Here is a 23,824-nt window from a genome sequence, read left to right on the forward strand (position 1 = left end):
ATGCATAGTGCAACATCAGCTTTTACATTTTTCCCCTGAAGCTTCAAGGGATTGGTTCAGTGCCCACTGAAGTTTCTCCACTGTCAGTTTTCCAACTAAGATCAGGTGTGTGTACACATTACCCAGCTCCCTGCGACACTCTTATCAAAGTAAAAACCTGCTTGACTATCACATTCTAGCTGCTGAGGGGAGAGCAGTGGCCTTCTTCTTCTTCTTTTTTCTCTTTAAGTAATGTTGAGCAAAGTGAAAGAAACGACCAGCTACCTCTTCTTTATATAATACGGGAGAGAAGCTCATTCCTGTCTTAAATAAGCGATTGCTTTTTTGAGCTCCTTGCTGATCCAAATAGCTTATTCAGCCAGCATTCAGGCAGAAGGGCTAAAAAGGGTTATTATTTAGGGTGCTTTGTATGCCAGTTAAGCAAAGTATGCTTGTTCGTGGCCGCAGACAGGCCATAGGAGAGGCCTAGATTTCCCTGCAGGGCACACTCAGATGACTAGAGATGCCAGAACTGATAAAATTCTGTCCTAGGCTTCCAGCACTCTGTTTTTGTGTCATTGTGTTGTTTCCTGAATATCCAACTGAAGGCAAGGAGAGGGGGCTCGGAGGGAGAACTGGCACAGTTATCTCGACAAAATCCCTTCTGAACATGTACTGATGATACACAAAATGTTGGTAAAACTGGAAACTGCACTTACTGCTGTAAGAGGCTGCAGATTGGTATTAAAACACACTGTCTAGGATGGTCTGTGCGAACAGACACAGTGTCTGCTTCCTAGTTTCACTTGACTTCATCATTAAAATGTGCAGTCTCTCATGCATTGGCATTGAGCTCAGCCCCTCCTTCCAGCCTCCATGGGCCAAAGCCATGTGAACTTGCTTTCTGCCCTACAAGCATACTAAATTCACATCTGTATCTTATAGTTTATTGGGTGTTAAGCCCACTTTCACGACTGGAGATTATCTTGTGCTAATAACAACTTTGCTCCTGCTTGACGGCAGTGGTGCTCTGCATAGCCCAGCTAATGAACACCAGCTGCTAAGGAAGAGAAGGGAAAATGTCTCACAAATACTAGTGTCAAACTGGTTTGAACAGTGTTATTGACAAAATGTGTATGACATACATTTATCCATCCTACTTCCTATTAGATATATTAGAACATTACTTTATTCTGCATTACTGGAGATCTTTGCTGTTCTAAAGGTAAGAGACAGCAGCACTGCAGGCTGCCTGGGGCATTTCTGACAGCAACAATCTCCATTTTCCAAACAGAGATAGAGCAATAAATTGCTGTTTGTTGTCTCTGGAACAGAAAGTTTGGAAGCAGATCACCTTTTCATTTCAAAATTCTGCTTTGGATAGTCAGAAAAGCTAAAAAAAAAAAAAAAAAAAAAAAAAAAAAAGATGATCTGTAAAGTATACAAAGAATTTGAGAATCCCTTGAAAGTGAAACAGGGACTTTGCAATGGCAGGGAGGGACTGAGGGTCTGGGGAGATGCAGGGCTGAGAGAAATGTTTGTTAGAAGTGGGGCATCTGGAATTGATTTCCATGCGAACACAGCGTGTCTGTGAGATGTTCTTGTTTAGAAACTGAGTTCTGGTCATTTTTTCCATGCAGCAAAGCATGAGGACTTTGGTCTTCAGAGCTAACCCAATACTCTCTTGTAACTGAAGTGTGCTGGAGACTTCTACTGTCTGCGTGTAATAGTAAGACATTTGTCAGAACTTGTGACCTGGCTAAATTGTCTGTGTTGGCACAGCCATTGTGCAATAAAGCAGAATAAAACATTATGAGGAATTGTATTGGAATAGCTTCACGAGACACAATCATGGTAACCTTAGAGTGAAGGAGAGGGCAGAAACTAAGAATTTGGGAAAGTTTGAGACAGAATTTGACCACTCTGCACTGCCACAGGCACACAAAAATCAGCCAACAATCCTGTATACTTCAAAAGGCTAAGATGTTGCCAACACTTGAAATACTTGTGCAGCTTTTTCTGATGCCTTACGCTACCACATAATCACTTAATGGTTAGGGTTGAAGGGCCTCCTCATGCAGGACCACCCAGAACAGGTTGTCTGGTACCAAGTCCAGATGGCTCACTAATAACTTTGAGGGAGAAGACTCCACAATCAGCTCTAGAAACTTCTGCCACTACTCAGTTTCCATCACAGTAAAAAAGAGTTTCTTGATGTTCAGATAAAACATTCTGTGTTTTGATTTGTGACTGTTGCCTCTTGTCCTGACACTGGGCACCACTGAGAAGAGCCTTGGCTCCATCTTCTTTGCATTCTCATAGATTTATATACAAGGATAAGGACTCTTCTTCTCCAAGCCTAACAGCCCCACCTCTTTCTCAGTCTTTCCTCATATGTGAGACATTCCATCGCACAATCATTTTTGTGGCCTTTTTTTTAGAATCTATCCAGGAGCTCCATGCCTCTGTTTTACTGCAGAGCCCACAACTGGGCACAGCACTCCAGCTGTGGTCTCACCAGTGCTGAGGAGAGGGCAAGGATCACCTCATTGACCTGCTAGCAACACTCCCCCTAATGCTACTCCTGATGATACTATTAGCCTTCAGCACCAGCAAGGGTGTGTTGCCAGCTCATGTTCAACTGGTTGTTCACCAGGACCACCAGGTACTTTCCTGTCAGGCTGCTTTCTGGCTATGTGTTCACCAGCATGCAGTGGCTGCTCCTCCCCAGGTACACGACTTGGCACTTTTCCTTGTTGAACTTTATGTGGTTCCTGTCAGCCCATTTCTCCAGCTTGTCCAAGGTCATCTGGATGATGAACCATTTTTGCCATTCCTGAGCTTTGAGGAAGTGATCCATGAATATTAAGCAGCTTTCTTGGACCTCTCATTCCCTTGAAGGTTCTAACCCTGGCCTTAATTCTTAAAATGTGAAATGTCTAGTTATAAAGGAACAGAACTCAGAGGAAGGCAAGATACAATGAAAGTCAGGTGGTACAAACAAATCTGAGGCAGTCAGGTTCACAACAGTGAGATAGGAAGCTGAGACGAGTGAGCTGGCATGACTCTCATTCCTCCACCGATGCCTTGCATTTCCTCAGTACTCTCTTTACGTCTGCTCTAGAATCCTTCAGACAGAGGTCAGGTGCTCTACAGTACCTTGAACCAAAGGGTAGAGGTGGATTTACTAGCACAACTAAACTATGAGGAGAAACAAGACAGAATAAAGACTCAGAACAGAAGAATTAGTCAAGGGAGAGGGAAATAAAAGTAATTCCCAAAATGTGCCACACATGGTAGATTTTGGAGGCATAAATCAGACATTTTCACTGCTGCAGAGCATCTTTTCAGCTGTCATATTACATTAGAAAATATGATGGGGCCCTTAATGCAATAGAATTAGTGCAGTGTAAAATACTGGCAGCTGTTCTACCTGCAGTAGCATATGAGACTCTTCAGTAGTCTACAAGAGAAGATGAAATTGATGGTGGAGTGTCATATAACTTTATAATACTTGTCTGTCTTAGAATATATGATTACCTAAAAGAGATAAGGGGTAAGGGAGGCTGCAAAGGGCCAGGAACAGGAAAGGGAGGGAGTTTCTGGGATGGTTTGGCACCTGACCCTGCGCACATGAAGAGGAGAGCCTTGTTTGAGCAGTATTCCCTGGCCCCGTGGAAGGAGTGGTCTGGCATCTTTGCAGCCTCTGCTGTTTGAGATCAGGGTCTGCTGCTTGCAAGGCTTGCTTTTATATCAAAGACAGTTGATTACAGGGAGGAAAGACGATTTCTGTCTTGATTATGGCAACAAAAGGAATTGTGAAGACCTTTCCAGAGTGCCAATAAACTCAGATACTCTGCAGGATAAATGGTCCAGCCTGACATACAGATGCTTGCTCATTTAGCAAATACAATATATTGAATATTTATTTTATTAATTACTCATTAGGCATCAGTGTTCTGCCACCTGAATCCAGGGATGTCAGTGAAGAACCATGTAGCTGAATTTACCAAGGTGCTAAAATATGCTTTTGCTGTAGTTTGCGGGTTTGCAAATTATTCATCAGAAGGTCAAGCAATGAATGTTAAAGATAGCATATTTAGAGATACATCGATGTGGTCTACTGAAATTGAGAACACTTCCTCTTCTTTAATGTTATTAACATAAACAATACTTTTACATGATCAGGTCTGAGGCTAAAGGATTTACTTTAATCCCCACACATGGTCTGCTCAGTGCACTGAAATATGAGCATAATTCTCATCTGCTCTCACCTTTAGAAGACCAATTGTAATTTTCCTGCATGTATGCAAAAAGTCTCCTCATTTCCAAGTGATGCTTGTATTAATACTATCTATTAGGAAAAGCATGCAAAGTTCAAACTTTGCACAAAGCGTAATGACAAACTAATTAACTTATTGATTTTCTTGGTACTGGTCCATCTGTCCAAAAGACATTTAATCTCATATAAAACACATATATATGTATTACATTAAATTCTATTAACTACATGGTCAGTTGTTCAGAAAGTTAGTTCTATTTACTCACATACAAAAAGATGAGTATAGAATTCCCATGTTTTTGCATGTGGACGTGACCATGTATCCAGCAGTCCAGCTTGTGTTCACAGTAATAATCACAGTACACATACATAAACACACATATATTTAAAAGCTTATAAAAGCTTTTAAAAGATTTTTAAAAAAGCTTTTAAAAGATTGGAGTCTGGATGAAAAATTGCTTTTATATGTCTAGTTCCTTAAAGTGAGTTACCAATGTTAATCTCCTGCACATGTATTGTCAAATAGCATGTAACAAGGGGAAAAATACAAACAGTAACTCCTGAGAGATGTTAAATATTTTGCCAAAAAAGCAAATTTCTTCATTCTACAGCAATCAGCCCATAAAGTGAAATTTGTTCCTGCCAGTCTACTTCTTTTATCTAGTTCAACGGCCATCAGGTTTGCTTCCTTTATGGAAATTACAAGGTCATGGAATCATCACAGAATGGCTTAGGTTGGAAGCAATATTAAAGATAATCTACTTTCAACCTCCGTGCTACAGGCAAGGCTGCCACTCACCAGATCAGGCTGCCCATGGCTCCATCCAGTAGCCTTGAACACCATCAGCCTCTCCGGGCAGCCTGTGCCAGCGCCTCACCTCCCTCTGAGAGGAACATTTCCTCCTAACATCTAATCTAAATCTCTCCTCATTTAGATTAAAACCATTCCACCTCATCCTATCACTATCAGACCATGTAAAAAGTTGGTCTCCCTCCTGATTATAAGTTTCTTTTAAGTTCTGAAATGCCGCAATGAGGTCTCCCCACAGTGTTCTCTTTATCAAGCAAAGTGGCACAAGGAAGCCATCCCTAGGAAAGTGGCCCTCAGCATCTATGTCCTTCCTCCTCCTTCAACCCTGGGGCAACTCACAGGTCATAGGCCCCAACTGCCAACACTGCTGTGTTTTGGGCACCATGAAACACTATTAGAATGATATCACGGTGGCCTCCTGATGTCACCTGCCATCTCACAGTCTTCTGTTCTGAGCCCTAAGGGGACCCTGTGGCTAGAACACCACTCACTGAGTGACTGAAAGCAGTGGCTGTACTGGGGTAGCAGGAGGAGTCCAGCAGCAGGTCCCAAGTTGCTTGGGGCCTTGAGGAGCTGTCCCAGAAGTTACAGAGACAGCTGTTCCTGTGGGGAAGTAGGTGACTTTGGTTCTGATAGGAAGAAGGCTGAAGTTCAGCATGAAACACTTTTTTTTCAACACCAGACAATAATTGATTTAAAACAACAATAGAAAAAAAAATATAAAAAAGAAAAAAAATAAAAAACCACACAAACAAAACCATAAAAAAACAATTAGTGTCTCTCTTTCTTTTTGGAACTCCAGAATCTGTGTATGGTTTCCTGTGTCCTCTCCTGGTCTTCCCAATACAGGAAAGACATTGGCATCAGGCTCTTAGGGCTGGGAGGGGCCATGGAACCCCACATTCCAGGACAGGAAGAGAGAAATGCTTTTGGTCAACGTTAAGGAAAGAAGGAAGAGAGGGGTCTGAGTGTTCCCAGCTGCTGTAGCTGCTTACTGGACATGTGGAAGAAGACAAAGCCTGGCTTTTCTCACAGGTGCTTGGTGGTGGAAAGCACCAGGCCCACACTGGAGCAAGTACAACTCCCAGCTAGGCTGCCCCAGATTTGTTATCATTAAACAGCAATAGAAAAAAAAGAATCTTTCTAAAGCCAGAACATAACATCTTGAAATTACTTCCTAGTTTCTTTCAATTTTTATTAATATTTGTCATACTTTCAGTCAAAAGAGCACTGTGTGGACTCTACGTGGCCTTTTGTTTACTGAAGAAATAAAAGATGATTTCTATTACTGACATAAGCTATTTCCTTGTTACTGCCACAAGCTTTCATTATATTATGTATACACTATATATCATCATGAATAATTTTGCCCAGCGGAGAAATGTGGCTTCCTCTGAGGTAAAAGCTGACAGTGATTTGACAACTAAAAGCAACACTGCAATCAATTCAGGACAGGAAATGAAGGATACCATACCCCATTGAATCTGCAAAGGAAACAAAGGTAGACTAAATATATTTGTTGACAGAATAAGTTAGATTTTGAATACAGACTGTAGGAGGAATTAGGGGGCTGAAGTGGATGGAAAGCATGAAGAGGAAATCGTAACTCCATAATGCATTCTGGTTTAGATTCTGCAGAGAAAAGATGAGAGAAACAGCTGCTGTGATATAAAAACAGTGACTGGTACTGCTTCTATGAGAGCAGGGAATAGGAGTAGTGAGAAATCTCAGGAATAACAAATCCCTTCCTGGACTGGCAACAACTCTGACTGAAACGATAACTTCTGATGCAGAACGAACGCTGTCCATTTTTCCCCAGTGGCCACCTGGGTGCCTCTGGGGAGACCTTGCCCACCAGTGCTACTTCCTGCTGCCTGTTGCCTACCATTAAGAGCATTTCTCTCCTCAGCACTGTCTCCTCCTCTAGAGAAACATTAATAAATTGTGTCTGAACATTTGGTGCCCCACCTTCTAATGTGAAGAGACATATCTGCCCAAGGAGAGACTACAACCAGCCAGACTGTATCCAGTCTGCAGAACTTTGATGCATAGAAGGCCCTGGCTGAGCAAAACTGGTGGTGACAGGGACTCATCCTGAGTTGGAGCTGCAACAGAGGAGAGGTCACAATGCCAAGGCCCATCAAGATCATGGGTCAAGGACACTGTTCATCCTATAAGCAAGGGAGCATGTAAGGGAGATGTGTTTTGTGGTGACAGCATCACCTTCTCTTCTCCAGATTGCTCCACTGACCTTTTGCCGTAGCAATTCATAACCACGAATTACTCAGATGAAGCAAATTCATATTGTTTATGGTTTGAACTCATACATCAAAACAACAGTAATAGAATCGTTTGTGATGTTAGACTTGTGTTTTTCCGTGGTGGATGCTACCTACAAAAACTGCTGACATATAGAGACAAGTCTGAACCATATTCAGAAATGAGGATCCTTGTTATAACTGAGACAGAAAATTAGATGTCGAAAAAAATCCTGATATCTTGGTGTTTTTTTTGAAAGCACACCAAACTTGCTGTCAATGAGAGTTTGTCAACTAGTGGGTTTTTTCCAAAGTTCATAGGTACATATGTACATTTGGAGAGTTCAGTATACCTTAAACATACTTACGTATGTGTGTGTGTGTATCTTTCAGTCTCTAGCCTTAGGTCAGAAAGACTGTGGAAGGCACAGCCTTTCCAGAGCATTTTAACTATGAGGCTACCTTTCCTTTCAGAGCAGCACAGCTCACCAGGATAACAATAACAGAAAATGGGGCTGACAAGGCTGCTGAGAGTTAATCCCATCCATACCCCTGCATAGGACTGAGATCAGTTCGATTGTATTTACTCCTGGTGTTAAGTGCAAATGTGTATATAATATATAAATGTAATGTATAAATAACCCAGTTTCAATTTGTTGCCCATAGATAATCACCTGTTTTTGCTGCCTTCCTCCTAAGGACAATTTAGATACCTTCTTGGTACAGCTTCCTCACCAAGTTTAATAGAAGGGTATATAACCAGCATTTTCCCTAGCTACCAACACAGCTAAAACCCAGCCTCAGCCCTCTGCAGCTTTTTCCAGTCACTCCCATTCATGTATCTAGTGCTGTCGATCCTCCCCTCTAATCCAGGATTTAGATGAGCTTGTTTACCACAATCCCTTTTTCCGTGTGATTTATCCCCAGCACCCGATGTGTGAAGAGGCAAGCAACACACAACACACGCTGCAGTTAGAGGTTAGGGATGAGCTCTTGCTTTAGGCACTTGTTTTTCTCTCATTAGTGAAAGCTAACAATAAATGTGAGAATTGTAGACGTCAGAGGTAATTAGGAAGAAATTATTTCATGTTACCCAACAAAAGAAGGCCTGTGAATAAAGCCTAATCCTACTGTCTGTTCACTCTTTCTATCCCTAAATGACTCTGAGATGGGGAGGGAACAAAATGCTCTCCACAGCACTGGATGAACAGCCGTTAGGAGATTCAGCCATAACAGGGGCCATCTTGTTTCCATCATCTGGCTGAACAAAGCCTCCCCTCAATGGGGCTGCAACGCAGTCTAAATAATTAATTGCTTCAAAGAGCCGAGTCTCTTCACCACGGAATATTTTGGTAAATAAAAAGTTCTCTTTGGATTATTCATTCCCCTCAGGGTTCTGAAAGAACTGCTGTGCATTTCTAGAGGCCAGGTACCTCACAGTCCAGCATCCAAGGGAGCCATGACTGTGGTGCTATGGAGTGGCCTGTGCCCTGCCACGGCCACGCACCACTGCCAGTCTCAGCATTTCCTCCACATAGCAACACATGACCTGCTCTCAAAGCTCAGATCTATGTTTTTTTTTTGGCCTGAAATAAAAGATCTCACATCTGTTTATGTGAGAAGTGAGAGTCAGAAAGCAAACTTAGAGCAGCCATGTCAGCACAGCCCCAGGATGGGAGGCCAGGGAGGGAAGTCCTGCTCTCACTGCTGACACCTGACATAGCGTATGGACGGGACAGGGCAGGTGACAGCAAGCTGACAAGCGATGGGTGCAATCAATAGATAAGGGACTGTTTTATGGATATAAGCAAATGCTTAAGCTACTGAACTGGAACATTAGTCACATGTAATCTTTACAAGCAATTTCTTTTGGATCATGTTCTAACAATCCATCTGAAGGAGAACAGCCACTAACACAAAGATAATATCACACTCTTCTTTATTTGGGTTTGTTCACCTGAAAACCACAACTGGCCAAAGCTACTGGACTGTCTTCCATGAGCATTAAGTTTAAGATGGAAGGAAATTTTGGAGGCAAGTGAAGAAAGTGATCCAACTGCCTTTGCAGATCAGCTCTTCCTTAACATTGGTAATACCTCTGCTAACTTCATTGTGACTCCAAAAAAGCTGTCCTTTTCCCATATTGTCTATATTTGCTAACTTTCTGTATGGTTCTTCTGTTTACAAACATCCTGCAATGCTCTTTTTCCTCCACGCTCACCCTCACACAGAGAGACACAAAGACAACTGGCAGCTGATGTGAGCAAGTGCAAAAACCTCACAGCAGCCACATGACACTTAAAATCGATGGCAATTTTTTATATGTGTAGCAATTCACCGAGTTCATTTCATCTCAGGATTTGTTTCTAGGCACTGTTTTTCAGCACACCTGGGGAAGACATAGTATTGATTGGGGAGTGTGGAGATTAGATTACTTTTCTGATCAAGATAGTAGGCAACCATCATCTGTCAAACTTGCCATTCCGTAACAAAGATATATGACTTTTCACACTACATTTTTAAGTCACAGACATCTTGCAACTATTACCAAAGCATCAATGGGACTATAAGCACATATGGCAAGTATGTCTATATTTCTTATGTACATATTTACAGCCAGATGCATAAAGAGACAGTCTCTCTGATCTATTTTCCTACTTCCTATTCTTTGTCTTGTGATACTTGCAGTGTGTTATTTATATTGCTACAGATCGATATTTTCCACTTGCTGTTGTAGGGATAGCATCCCATCATGTATTAAAAAGTGCATAAATCTAAGGCTATACAATAAACAATGCAGTGCACTACTGTATATCTGTCAGCGTGGCTTGCCACTGACTCACTACTTTAAAGCCAAAAGAACATACACAGTAACACACTCACAGGGCTCAGGAATTGGATGCCCGTCAATCAAAGTCATAGAAGAGTCAAAAGGTAATGTCAGGAAACTTCAAGAAGATACTTTCTTATTTATTTGTTTCTAATTTAATTATTTTTGTCAGTTAATGTGCAGAAGGCTGCTTCCCTACTCCATCTCTCTTTGCTTTCATGGTAGATACAGTTAAATATGAATCCAACAACTGACAGCTCTTGGCAGTAGCACAGCATAGAATGCAAAATCTTACTGGATTGCCTGAGGCATCTGCTGATGATCAGCAGCAGTCCCCTGACACACACTGCTCACCTGGGTAGCCTTTAATCTTCCCTGCTTTGTGACTTGCAGACAACCTGTCCTCTGCCCTAAGGTGGGCAGGAGTATACTGATGAGATACGCATGACACTGATAAGATAGAGAGTGTATCAAGAAACAACAAGCTCCCTTAACACCGATTCTGACTGTTAGGCAAAGCGAAGCATAACATTCTATATTATCAGATTTTAGTATAATTGTTTGACCTTATTCCAGGAGGTTTGAAAAGCCACGAGGGAAGCAATTCAGTGAGAGCAGATAAGGACAATGTTATGTATTCTTCAAAAGCAGTGGACCAAAATCTCTGATTCAAGACTCTTGCATCTAACTGCTGATGAGCCTCTTTGTTACAGTTGAGAGTTAAGAGACTCAAAAAAACCTTCGATGTTTTAGACAGCCTCTCTTATAGGATGAATGACAGATTACCCATAGTCTAAAGACACACATCTCAAGGTATGGCAGAGGCGTTGTGAAAGAGAGGCAAAGAAACAAGGTCTTAACAGATCAAGGGAACAGAGAGTTCTCAGAAAAGTCTGGAGCAGTGTATAACTATAAAGAAATATATAGACACATTTTCTCTAAAGGGCTTTTGTGCTTACTAAATAATACATCGACAGAAGAAGCTTGTGTGATCTCTTAAAATCACCACTATGATTCCTTGGGAAAAGAGAAATGCAGGAACTGGCATTGGAACACTTGTGTTGGTGGAAGGGAATAGTCACGCAGTCACTGGGAGACATGCAGCACTGCTGTGCACTGCCCATCAGTGCTGGACCTCCTCCTTGCCAGGGGCTCCTGACAGGCCACGTCTTTGTCATTGTACCAGGAGTGCCTCCAAGATCAGTTCTAGTTCCTATCTGTATCCTCATTTCACAGTCCTAGCCCAGAAATACATCAGTCCTCTCACTGATTTCCACTGAAAGCAAAGTTTAGTCCCTCCATCCTGCTCTAACCTGAATGACTGGGGAACCAGCGCATCTCAGCATGTTAGACAGCCAGGATGACAGTCAGAAGGCAGAAATCGGACTTCGCCCTCTGCCTGCTAATATTCAGGGCCTTGTTTTACCTTCTGTTTTTCCCTTTCTAGCTTACAGCCACTTATATGCACTTCTTGTGCAGCTTGTGAAGATATGCAAGCACCAGAGGGATGAAATGGAGGAGGAGACTGGGAGAACCTCAGCAGGCAGAGCAAGAAGAAAACTATACCCACTTAAAGATTTATTTGTGCAGATGGTCTGCATTTCAGAACAGAAGTTAATGGAACTATAAGGGTTTTTAACAGCCAAGAACATGGTCTCTAGCATCCGCTTCCTATCCCCAAGTCATGTGGCTCTGCATCTTAATTCACTAATTTTGCTTCTCGTTTCATAGTTAAGTGTCACATTTTGGAGGAGTCCATTCTGGTTTGTTTAGAAGAGAAGGTATTCTAATTATTTGCTGCAATTGCTGCATAAGAACTGCCAGCAAACAGTCTATGGCACAGGCATGTTTTGCAATAAGATCAGTTTTTGCTTGGGCCTGCCTTTGCTAAGCCTTGAAACCAGATATACATCAGTGAAGCAATACATTCACATGAATCATAGAATCACAGAATTGTAGGGGTTGGAAGGGACCTTCAGAGACCATCAAGACCAACCCCCTGCTAAAACACGTTCCCTACAGTAGGTCACACAGTTAGATGTCTAGATGGGTCTTGAATATCTCCAGAGGAAGAGACTCCACAACCTCTCTGGGCACCTGTCCCAGTGCTCTGTCACTCTGACAGTAAACAACTTCTTCCTTGTGTTAGTATGGAACTTCCTGTGTTACAGTTTCTGTCCATTGCCTCTTGTTCTGTTGCTGCACACCACTGAAAAGGGTCTCCCCATCAACTTGACTCTTTCTCTTTAGATACTTATAAACAGTTATGAGATTTCTTGTCAGCCTTCTCTTCTCCAGGCTGAAAAGTCTCAGGTCTCCTAGCCTTTCCTCCTACGGGAGATGCTCCAGGCCACTGATCATCTTTGTCACCCTCTGTTGGACTCTTTCTAGGAGATCCCTATCCTTTTTGAACAAGGGAACCAGAACTGGACACAGTACTCCAGATGAGGCTCATCAGGGCAGAGTAGAGGAGGAGGACCACCTCCCTCGACCTGCTGGCCACACTCTTTAATGCACCCCAGGATACCATTGGCCTTCTTGGCCACAAGGGCATACTGCTGGCACATGGCCAAGCTGTTACCCATCAGGATACCCAAGTCCTTCTCTGCAGAGCTGCTCTCCAAGAGGTCAGCCTCTAATTTGTACTGATGTATGTGGTTATTCCTCACCAGAAGCCTACACTTGCTCTTGTCGAATTTCATCAGTGGACTCTGCCCAGCTCTCCAGTCTGTCCAGGTCTTGCTGAATGGCAGCATAGCCTTCTGGTGTGTCAGCCACTCCTCCCAGCTTTGTATCATCAGCAACCAGGTCACTGATGAAGATACTGAACAAGATTGGATCCAGCACTGATTCCTGGGGAACACCGCTAGTTACAGGCCTCCAACTAGACTCTGCGCCGCTGACTACAAGTGAAGTGTTAGTCCAGTAGGCCACAACAGTCCAAATTTGTCTCATGGCTAAGCTAATATTCAGATGTGTAGTGGACCATATTCTGCTGTAAAATATAGCCTCTGCAGCCTCATCCTTGCAACTGGTCCAATATAAGCCAGGGCACTATTCTCCTAACATGGGAAACAGCTACATGGTTAAGCCAGTTCTGGAGTCTCTCTACCAGCTGGCAGATGCAATAATAAAATCATAACAATTTTCTTCAACTACTGCTACTTTTAAATAGGATATGATCAAAAAGTTCTGAGCCAAGTTGGTTCTTGGTGCAACTGTAACAGGGCTGGACTATACCTGGGATGGTTCTGGTCCAATGCAGTATGCCAATGGTCAATCTCTCAATATGCCAGCCTATACGCTTTTTTTAAAATGACATTCTCTTTATTGTACTAAATTTTGATCTGCCAAATGGTACAGCTAATGAGCTCTTCTAAACTAAATACTGTGAGGATTATGCATAAATACTGAAGTATCCTAATCAGCCTCTTGCTGAAAATTATTTGATCCATTACAGATGACAATAACTATTTGCTGAAGTTTTTATTCTGCATTTTTTACTTCTGTAAGTAGCATATGTAATTTCATTGGCTGGTTATTTTAAACCATAGAGGACCATTGGTGGAATAGCACAAATCCCTCTGAAATCCAAAATTGCCATCTGCAATTATATTCTGCATCTCACATCTTCTCTAAAGACTATAAATGCTTCACCACTTTAATTTTGCTTGGCATTTGCATTACTGTGGGACAATTACTAAGCAATGGCAAAAGACAGATGGAGTAATGAAGTCTGGACATAAAGAAATATTGTCCAAATTGAAATATTCCCTCTATTTCAATCTAATATTTGTCAGGCTGTATACATTGATACATCATATTTAGATATAAGGCACTGTTAAGACGTACTCTTCTGTTTGATAATGAAACATCTGTGTTTTTTTGCATATTAGAGATGAAGAAAGCTGTTTTCTCCTTATATTTCTTGATTATTTAAAAGGATAAGATACTGAATGGTAAACACTTGTCATTAAAAGGTCACAGTGAAAAGAATATTTTTCCGGATAAAGCTAGTGAAATTCTACCAATTTCATTGACATTACACTGGTAACAAATGAGAACGAACCAGCAATGGCTCAGCTATTTTTTTGTTTGTATATACGCAGTTTTCATTATTTGAAACGTATGTGATTACTTCTATGTCCTAGCTATGCTATAAGACAAACTCAAGCATTAGACCTCAAACTCTGAATAAGCACAGATAATAGTACAAATGCACTTGGGGGAACAAACAATGACATTGTGAGAATAAATGGCTTAGACAGGAAGGGTTCTGGGTATTGCCAAAGTTAGCTTCCCCATGTTAAAAAGACACATGCTGAAGAAACATAATTCAGTGGTGAAAAAAACATGTTTTGGAAAGATAAAAGATAAAATATTTATAATAAAAAATCACTTGGAGCACAGTGAGCTACAGTCAACATTTGCAAATGACACTATTTACATTCATTAGACAGAGCAGTAAAACTTCTAAGAAACACAAATAATCTAGGTAAATGGGCAGCACAGCAGAAATGCTGTTTAATGTCATTGTAGGGTCAAGTGATGCAGATCAAGATTCACTAAAGATAAAAATTTCAACTCCTCACACAACTGAAAGGGTTCAAAATTAATTATATAATACCAGGACTGGGACCTTGTTATCATGCATTGCTCTTTTGGACCATGAGTTTCACATCCGTTTAACAAGGTATTAAGCTGAACAAAGACTGGATTGAACAATTTTGGTGCCCATCAACAGTGCAGCACCATCTTTGGTCATCACTGTCGTAGCCCTGCACAAAAATCCCATAGAATTAGACAGATTTTGGAGAAAGCTAAGTGCAACTCAGCACAAAGAAAGACTTTCAAAGATGGACTGGAACAATGTGGTTCGTTTATTCCAAAGAGTAAATGAGTCCTTGCATCCCTGCAGTAAAAAAGATGCTCCTCTGCCCCATAAAAAAGAAAGAAAGAAAGAGAGAAAGAGAGAAAGAGAGAAAGAGAGAAAGAAAGAGAGAGAGAAAGAGAGAGAGAAAGAGAGAGAGAGAGAAAGAGAGAGAGAGAGAGAGAGAGAAAGAAAGAAAGAAAGAAAGAAAGAAAGAAAGAAAGAAAGAAAGAAAGAAAGAAAGAAAGAAAGAAAGAAAGAAAGAAAGAAAGAAAGAAAGAGAGAAAGAAAGAAAGAAAGAGAGAAAGAAAGAAAGAAAGAAAGAAGGCTAACAGAAAACTGTCTGGTCCTCTTTGTGGATTTCTTGGTTAAACCAGTAGGCTACCAATAGCACTCAGTGGCTCTGCATGCAACCGAGCTGATAACATAACAGCACTAGATCAACTGCAGAAATTATGGCTGGAGTACAGGAAGTTCTTAGACATTCCTACCTGGCCTTGCTTTACTAATCATTGATGGAAGTGTTTCATTAATGGGTACCCCTCTAGGTTCCATACAATACAGAAAAACAGAAGAGCTGGTGAATAAATGCTGTTATAAAGAAGAAAGAGTGTACGAAAGTAAATCTGTTCAAGCCTGACACAACAAAAAATACTGAAGGACAAAAGTATTTTGGATCAGAAGAAGACTCACCTACTCAATGGAGACTCAGTCAGCTGAGAAAGTTATGCCTCTATCCTTTGGTCAAAATAATAGATTATCAAATGGCATCTATAGCTACAATCCAAAATGTTATCAAAGCTGAACTTATCCCAGCAGTGCATTGAAAACAACTAAACCCTGGTAGTTCATGCAGGTACTTACATAACCAAAGATCCTATACTATACACCAGGAAAATGAAATCTCTGTATGGAATGTTACAGTACAGCAGCTTTAATTCTTACAGCCTTTTTTTCCATGGCTTTTCCTCTTGAATATTGTGAACAAACAGATCTCAGGTGTTTGCAGAATATAGATAAAAGGTGCGTCCCACCACGTATTTCCAAAAACAAGAGCTAGAAAAACATTAATCTCCTACCTTGTTAACTTTGTCCCAATCTGCTGCCTAAGTTCGAGTCTCTCCTCATCAGTCTGCATAGGGAGGATATTCTTTTCCTCCAACTCTCGCTTGGAAGGCCTGTTGCTGAGTTTGATTGCTAAAGAGTCCTTTCTGCAGACTTTCATTGCCAGGGAACCTGTGGGAGAGAGGAGAGGCTCTGCTAAAGGAGGTGTCAGCATTTCATTCCAGCATACAGCAGGCAAGGAAGTGGCAGGCAAGGGAGGGTGCTACATTCTTATTTACACTGGTATGGACTGTGGGTAAAAGGGGCATCAATTAACATCTGGTTTTCAGTTAGCCTCAATTCATGCCATAATACAGAAAGGATGAATTTTATAGTTACACAGGAAAAAGAATATTGCTCCGCAGAGGGGAGTAGAGAATAAAGGCTTGTTTCATAATTTCTAGAAGCATCTGTAGTGTTTTGGAATTCATAATGGAATGAATAATTAAACCTCTGGGAGGGCAGCAGAGCTACAGCATGTGGAAAGAGAGAGGCATCTCTCTCTTGCAGTGTAACACCAAGACATCCAAGTTAGCATTAAAAAAAAATCCAGTCTATGAGAAGTGGAATAGACCTTTAAGTACATGAGCTGACACTGCTTCTCAGGCAGTGACAGTGGCAAAGACAGTGTGAAAATCAATGGTCTTTCATGGCTCAAGTTTGCTTCCCTTGGTTTGCATCCAAAGCAGACTGAGCAGGGTAGAGAGGCACCAGCAGACCGCAGGCCCCTGAGAGGTTTTAGACTTTATTAGGAGAATGTCAGATAATGCACTTCTGCTTTGCTTCTTCATTTAAGACAAAAGACTGATTTCACTTGCAAGGTAAGGTAAGATTCCGAGATGATGAAATATGCCTGTCTTAGAAACTTGTGTGTGCTTTAAAAATGGTGTGATTGTACTGCTACTGGTTTTCAGAAGAAAAAAAATTAAATGGCCTGAAACTTCAACTCAAACTGCAGGATGGCAGGACATCCTCTTCGTCACACACAAAGTAAGGTATCACATCTTCATGAGAGAGCCCTGTGATGGTACACCAAGATGGTTGTTTTTTCCAGAGATGTCAGAGAGGGACCACAAGTCCCTCCAAACTCTAGTTGTGATACAGCTGTCAATGAACCTACTCATATCTGAGCCCAATTTGCCACCATTATGGACCACATTAAACTGGAATAACATCACACATAACCCAGCAGCAGCATTTTATATTCATTTTGTGCTGGTACAAGCAACTCAACAGAGTGTAAGCCAGTACAGAACTGCCCACAGCAGTTAGATAGTTAGCATGGGGTATACAAATTCGATTCCCAGTTTGAGTAACAATGATGCAAATATGAAATGACTCCAGAAAAGTAAAAGAACTTATCCTCATGCAAAAACATTGTATGGTAAAATCAGATTCATTTCCTCAGTTATGTAAGTCAAGAGTTCAGGTTTATAGATTAAAAAAACTAAAGAACAAAAACAGAACAGAGAAAAAAAACTGGGATCTAAACACAAACCAAGTTACTCCCACACATTCTCTCACATTGTTTGCAAAGTAAAATGCATCAGAGTGGAAAGCAGAACTGTGCTGCATTCCTGTGCAGAACAGAGCATCTGTATACCGATCATCTGCTCAATTCTCTTTACCATCATAATCTAAATTGCACACCACAGGCTTTTTAAGTAGGTGTGCTGCTAGGAAGAAAAATAAGATCCTCTCCCACTTTTTATTCATATCTTCTTGTACAGAAATCTCAAGACTATTTCCTCTATTCCTTGGTCTGCATTTAGGAGTTTTATTCTCTGATCACGATCCCTTTAAATGCATGTGCAAACTTCTAATTATGTTGTGATTTAATACTGACAATGCTTGTAAGATCTGATTATCTATCCGTGACTCTTCAGTAACCCTGCTGAGTTGATCTTGACTTAAGCCAAAGTCAGGGCTTCTCTATACTACTGACACTTGAGATAGCGAATCTGAAAGTCAGTTTGAAAGTGAACTAAGATAAAACAAAAAAGTCATTTGAATTCTGTATGAGAACTACCCACAGAGGGATTCACATGGATTAGGGTAATCAGTTTAAATTCATACTCCTCATTATTTTCGATTAATTTACAAAATGTCCCCATGTAGTCAAGCCCCGAGAAAAGCAAAAGCCATGGTCAAGAAAGAAAATTCACAGGCCTTGTGTTTCCTTTGTGTATCGAGATTTCAGAGTAAAACTTCAATAAATGAGAAAGGAAAAGTGGAATGCATCTAACTTGTAAATAACGAGTTATCCTCATCTTCATCTTCCTCTTCCTCCTCTTCCTGTCTTGGGTAGAGACAGGAAGAATCTTCATAGTCAGCTTCATGAGGCACGTTTTCTTTATTGTCATCGCATTCGATCACAACAGTTGGCACTTGTCTCATATCTGGAAGGCCTCCAGGTCCCGTTTTTGTAACATTGTCACCTGTGTGTAAACCAGAGCTGTTGGGGAAGAAAAACAAATAAATAAACTAAAAGGAAACAGTGCAATGGAAGACTGGGTTGCTTCTCTCACTGCATTTAGTAACGGTCTTACATCCCCTTTTGAGAAGAAATTTACCTTCATGACCTGTACAACATCTACTGGGATAAAACGAGTACACATTAGATTTAGGTGCAATATTTATTAGTGAGATGCAGGACATCATACAGGCAGAAAGCCAGGACTAAGGACCAAAGCACGCACAGTCTCAAGATTTAATGGGATTTGCACCAGCTACTTAGGGTGACAAGCATCTCTTCAATTTGATATAGGAGTGACCTCTCCACTCCCACATGGGCAGGAAGGAGAAAATATGTCACCTGAATGTAAAAGGTGAAGTAAAAGGGTGGGAAGAAAGAAAGGTATGGATTTTAGAGGAGGATTGTAGACAGGCAAAGGGAAGCTATGGCTTGCACAGTTGCAAGATGACAATTAACTTGAGAGGAGGGCAATGGCATGACTCTATGAAGCAGAGGGGACTGACCATGCACAACTGAGCTTGGAGATAACAGATTTTGGGAGCTGGTGAGAATAATGAAGAAAGGAGTTAAAGTCTGGAAGGTTTATTTTCTGCAATGGCAATAATCCTTTTCTTGTCCTCTGCTGCTCGCTTCATCCAGGGGCTGGACATCAGCCTGAATTAGTAACTAAACTAATATTGTCACATGAAATGTGACAAAGACCTGTCATTGCTACTGCTACCGTTTAGCTCTGCTTGTGTGCTGAGCGCTTTCAGTGTCCTTCAACAAGGACCACCCCAATACAAGTAGTGAAATAGGAACACGAAGAGTTGAAGACTGAACTCAGACATCACTCATGTTGCTTTTCTAGTGTGAAATGAGAATGAGAGATCCATAGGCAAAAATGATGTCTGCTGAAGTATACTCCTTAGTGGGGGGAAACTATTCTCCCTCCCAAGTCCCAGCTGAGGCAACAAGCGCATGAAAGGTGAGGAACATGTGCCTGCTGGACACTCTCTTTGTGTCTAATTCTCATTTCACTTTGCACAAGAATTCAAGAGTGAAATCAAATGTGCTGGCTGAGATGCATTTGAAGCACTCAAATTTAGGAGTGACCTTACCAAGTGCTGAGAAGCCTCAATTCTCTTAAGTATTTTAGCCTACTCAGGGTATCTTGGGGGGGAAAAAAAACCAACAAAAAAAAACCACGTTGTATTTTTCTCTTTAAATGATTTTCTATGAAGTTAACTTGAAACATTTCTCCTTTTTCTAATCTAAATTTAACATAGACTCTCAAGTGGCTGCCAGATAACATCCCAGAGAACGTTTTAAAAATGTACTTTTGGGTACATAATGCTAGGCCACAATGAGCTTAGGGATTAAGGAGAATAAAAGGCTTCAGATCCTGTGAGCAAACCGCACCATGTTGTTATCATCACGTTCAGCTTCTAAGGCATCTTTTTGTTAATTGCAACATTCGTTAGCACAGACTAACCAAGAATGAACTGCATAGCTTTACTGGATGCCTTGAAGAGAGGAACTCCATTTTCTTAGTAATATTCTATGTTTCACACCACAATGCATGAAAAACTCACAAAAAGCTGGCTTGTGCAGTAAGCTTGACCTAAAATATTTCTAATGCAGCAGTGGTATTAGAACTCACCAGCTGAATTCTCCTAATGGCACACAGATGTATTACAGTCTTTAAAAACTTTAACTCCCAGGGTTCAAAAACTTTCAACCTTCTGATTTCATTTGAGAACTAATTTTGCTACGTAACTTATTTTTTGTAGCTCCCTTAAGAGGAAAGGCAGGAAATTCAGAAGCCTGGATTTTCAAGAGAAACCAGAGCAGAGAAATTCTGTTAATATTGCTAAGAGAATGGCGACCACAACCACTGAATCATTAATTCACCTAATTTGAAAACAATGCATTCACAGGGAATAAGTGCATGTTGGCTAAGTCCCTTCTGGAAACACAAATGAAAGCAGCAGAAAATAGTTCAGCACCCAGGAGCATTTGGTGCCTCACTGCTCTGTGAAGGATGTATGTAGGTTACGGATTCATCCATATGTGCATAGGGCAGCAGATATAGAAGTGGCTCACCAATGTAGGTTACCAAGAAGGTATCAAATGGAAACAAGATTTACAAATTACCACAAATTACCACTCTAGATCTTTATTTGAACTTCTGCTCTAGAAATAGAAGTCTTCTCATCTCATTGTAGTTTTTCTGAATCATCCATTTTCTTGCTAAAACTAGTTTCTATTTTAAGTCCCTCATTTTTCCTAAAGTTTTGTGTTTTTCTTGACTAAACTCGGCCTTCTTCACATCATTTTGACTAAGTCAGCTGTCTAAGCAAAGCACTTGTGAAATACATGCATTATTGCAGTATTCTTAAGAAAGATGAACCAAGGTCACTGTATATCTTCATTGAGTAGAAATTCCTGTGGATCGTTAGCAAAAAAAACCCAACATAGTCGGGTGGTCTACACCACAACATTTTTCAGCATTATTCATGGAAAAGCACACTGTTGTTTCAAACAGTCCATTTTAAATCAGCTTCAGCTTTTGCAACAGAATTAGAGAACAGAGCCATAGCTAAGCACGTACTTGTTTTAAAAAGATAAATGTATCTTAATGCACAGATTTGAATAATTCATAGCTGACTACGCACTTACTGTTCTATCATTCTTATGTGATCAAAATGGCAAAAATGCTACATTACTACAGCTCCCAATATTTCTAGTGAGAAAAGATATTCATGAAAAATCAGAACTGAAGTGTCTAAGTGGCTCATGTTACAGAAAAAAATGTAAATAGAAAAGTGAAATGTCTCTTGGAAAATCCAGTGGGAAAAAGCACATGCCTCTTCTCTGTCATCACAGTCTCTTAGATCTGGAATAAAGAGTTTCATTATTACCAGCATATTCTGATCCACAGGACGCTGTTCTGTACTTATCAGTTAAAATGAAAATTCAAATGACTGTATATACATTTATACTATTCAGGTATATGTGAGAGACAAAGAAGGCAGAGGTGTAAATACATTGCGTTTCTCTCCTTGGGTAATACTGAAGTTTAGGCAAAAAGCACTTATTTTGACAAGCGTTATGGAAGATAAATGTTTTCTGACTCAAATACATTTTATAAGATTTATACGACACTGTCAGGAATATTAAATGCATTTCATTTTGTGAATGTACGGTCTGAAGCTGAACTGTACGTCCCAGAGGAAATGGTCTCACAAACTGTCTTTTGGAAACCACAGTGTTTTACTTTTCTGTCACAGATTCAATTCTAGTCCAGAGTGAGATACAGACTTCAGTATATGAACTGAGCAAACTAAGGCCTTGATTCAGTTGCTGTTGTACAACAGACCACTGAGTAATTGAAATCAATTGCTGTCTTACCAGTCAGATCAGGAACTCTATGGGGAAGGAAGAAAGTAAGGCTATTTCAGGCCAAGAAGCTACTAAGTTGAAGTTAAAGACATATTGCAATAGCACAAGAGGCTTTCCAAAGCTTCTCTTATTGCTACGTCTTGCTGAGATCCTTTTAGGCATGAACCTTCCTCTCAATTTCAATTCAGTCAGGAGGATCAAGCCTTTGGTGGATGTTGGTGGCAGCAATTAACAGTTTCAGTAACTCTTAAAATGCACTATAGATGGGTAAAAAATGATACCAGAATCTAGAAATTTAGTTATACTGAACAGATATATTTTGGGTTGAAGCTGAAAGTTGTGTGCAGTAGGTAAAAATTACCAACAGAGGTTGCAGAAAAAAGGTTACGTGGAAATCACACTTCTCTCTGTTTCTTCTTAATCTATCATGAATCTGGTAATTTATCAGGGAAAACAAAGGCATGCTGGCAGTGCAAATGATGTCTTAATAATCATATTATGACAAAAGATAAATTTCCCTTCTAAGAATAGGTTACAAATAGATGTTTTAAGTACCAGATTTTTTTTGCAATCAAAAATCTTGTGTGTAAATGAACCTAATGCTCTATAGCGTCTGCAATAAAACTGAATAAAAGACCTGGGAATTAACTGCAGTTTTAAGCAGCTAAGAGGAAGAGAAGCTCAGTAGCTTTCTCAAGGTCAAACACAGCAAAGTAACTTCTGGCTTCCTTTCTGGTACAGAGGGACAGCTCATTTTTCTTTGGCCAAAACTGGAGCGCATTGGCAAACCAGTGATTTCAAATACAAGTCTTCAGATGCTGCTAGGCTATCTGAATTCCAGAGACTCCATCTGCAAAAACAAACAAAACCCATCGAGATTGCTAGAAGGGGGTGTTTCACACTTTCTTTCTTTCATCCTGGCCTCACTCACAGTCCTGGTTGAAGGAAGGATTGTGAAGTATAAGATCAGTTTAGTAGACAAAATGTGGAATTGGTTATGAACTGCTTAGGGGTGTGCGCAACAATGGAATTTAACAAACTTGAGATTCTACCCTATCAGGAACAAAGAAACCAAACACAGGGAAGAGAAAATAATTCATACAGGAAACAACTAAATAAATGGAGAGCAGGATACTAAGCTGTATTTGTCTATGAGATTCTCCTTTATAAAGAAAATAATATCCCAAATCACCAGACTTGTAATCAATATTAAATGGAGTAGAAAGGCTATTATTCTATCATGTAGGACTTTTTCAAGATAAAGACTGATGAGCAAAAATAAATGCCTCAAGATTGCTGGCCCAAGAGCAGTGATCCAGTAGTGTGTTATCTCAGAAGGAACAGTAAAGCTCTGGACATCATTGCTTATCTTATGCATGCAACAGATGGGAGCACATTACTGAATTTTAAACAGAAAAAAGTAGATATAGGATCTGTGCAGTTTTAAAAGGCTTTCAATATTTCTGGGCTGAAATGTCCAATGAGAGATAGTGAAGTATGATTTCCACTGGGTTCCATCCAGATTTTAGGCAATTAAGGGAAAAGAAGTACTGTCAGAAGCATTAGAAAAAAGCAGTATTTGGTACAACTAATCTTCCAAGTTTGATGTGTGTATCTTCAAAATCTGCACAGGACACAATGTTGCTTGGAAAAGTAGTTTAAGATTTTAACAGCAAATATCAGTTCCACAACCCTTTTGTTTGCCAGTATTATGAAATAACAATTGCTGTTGTAGAGGAAACAGTCATTTCCTATTTTCTCCCCTGTGAATAGAAACATTATTGATTTGTTTCAACAAGGAGAATAACTGAAGAACTCAATACTTTATTT

The 23,824-nt window shown here is 40.4% G+C and overlaps 1 protein-coding gene across 20 annotated transcripts in view; it reads right to left on the reverse strand.

The window, feature by feature from the left end:
- PHACTR1 (phosphatase and actin regulator 1) overlaps positions 1-23,824 on the reverse strand; it is a 296,609-nt gene that overhangs the window by 29,845 nt on the left and 242,940 nt on the right. For all 20 annotated transcript variants that reach the window (NM_001389383.2, NM_001389382.2, XM_046917540.1 and 17 more), the window contains 2 exons: positions 18,381-18,589; positions 16,110-16,266 (listed from right to left, as the gene is read on the reverse strand). In NM_001389383.2, coding sequence (NP_001376312.1) covers positions 16,110-16,266; positions 18,381-18,589 — 366 coding nt within the window. The remainder of the gene's footprint in view (positions 1-16,109; positions 16,267-18,380; positions 18,590-23,824) is intronic.

This window comes from Gallus gallus, chromosome 2 (assembly GCF_016699485.2).
Source record: "Gallus gallus isolate bGalGal1 chromosome 2, bGalGal1.mat.broiler.GRCg7b, whole genome shotgun sequence".
NCBI classification, from domain to species: Eukaryota; Metazoa; Chordata; class Aves; order Galliformes; family Phasianidae; genus Gallus; species Gallus gallus.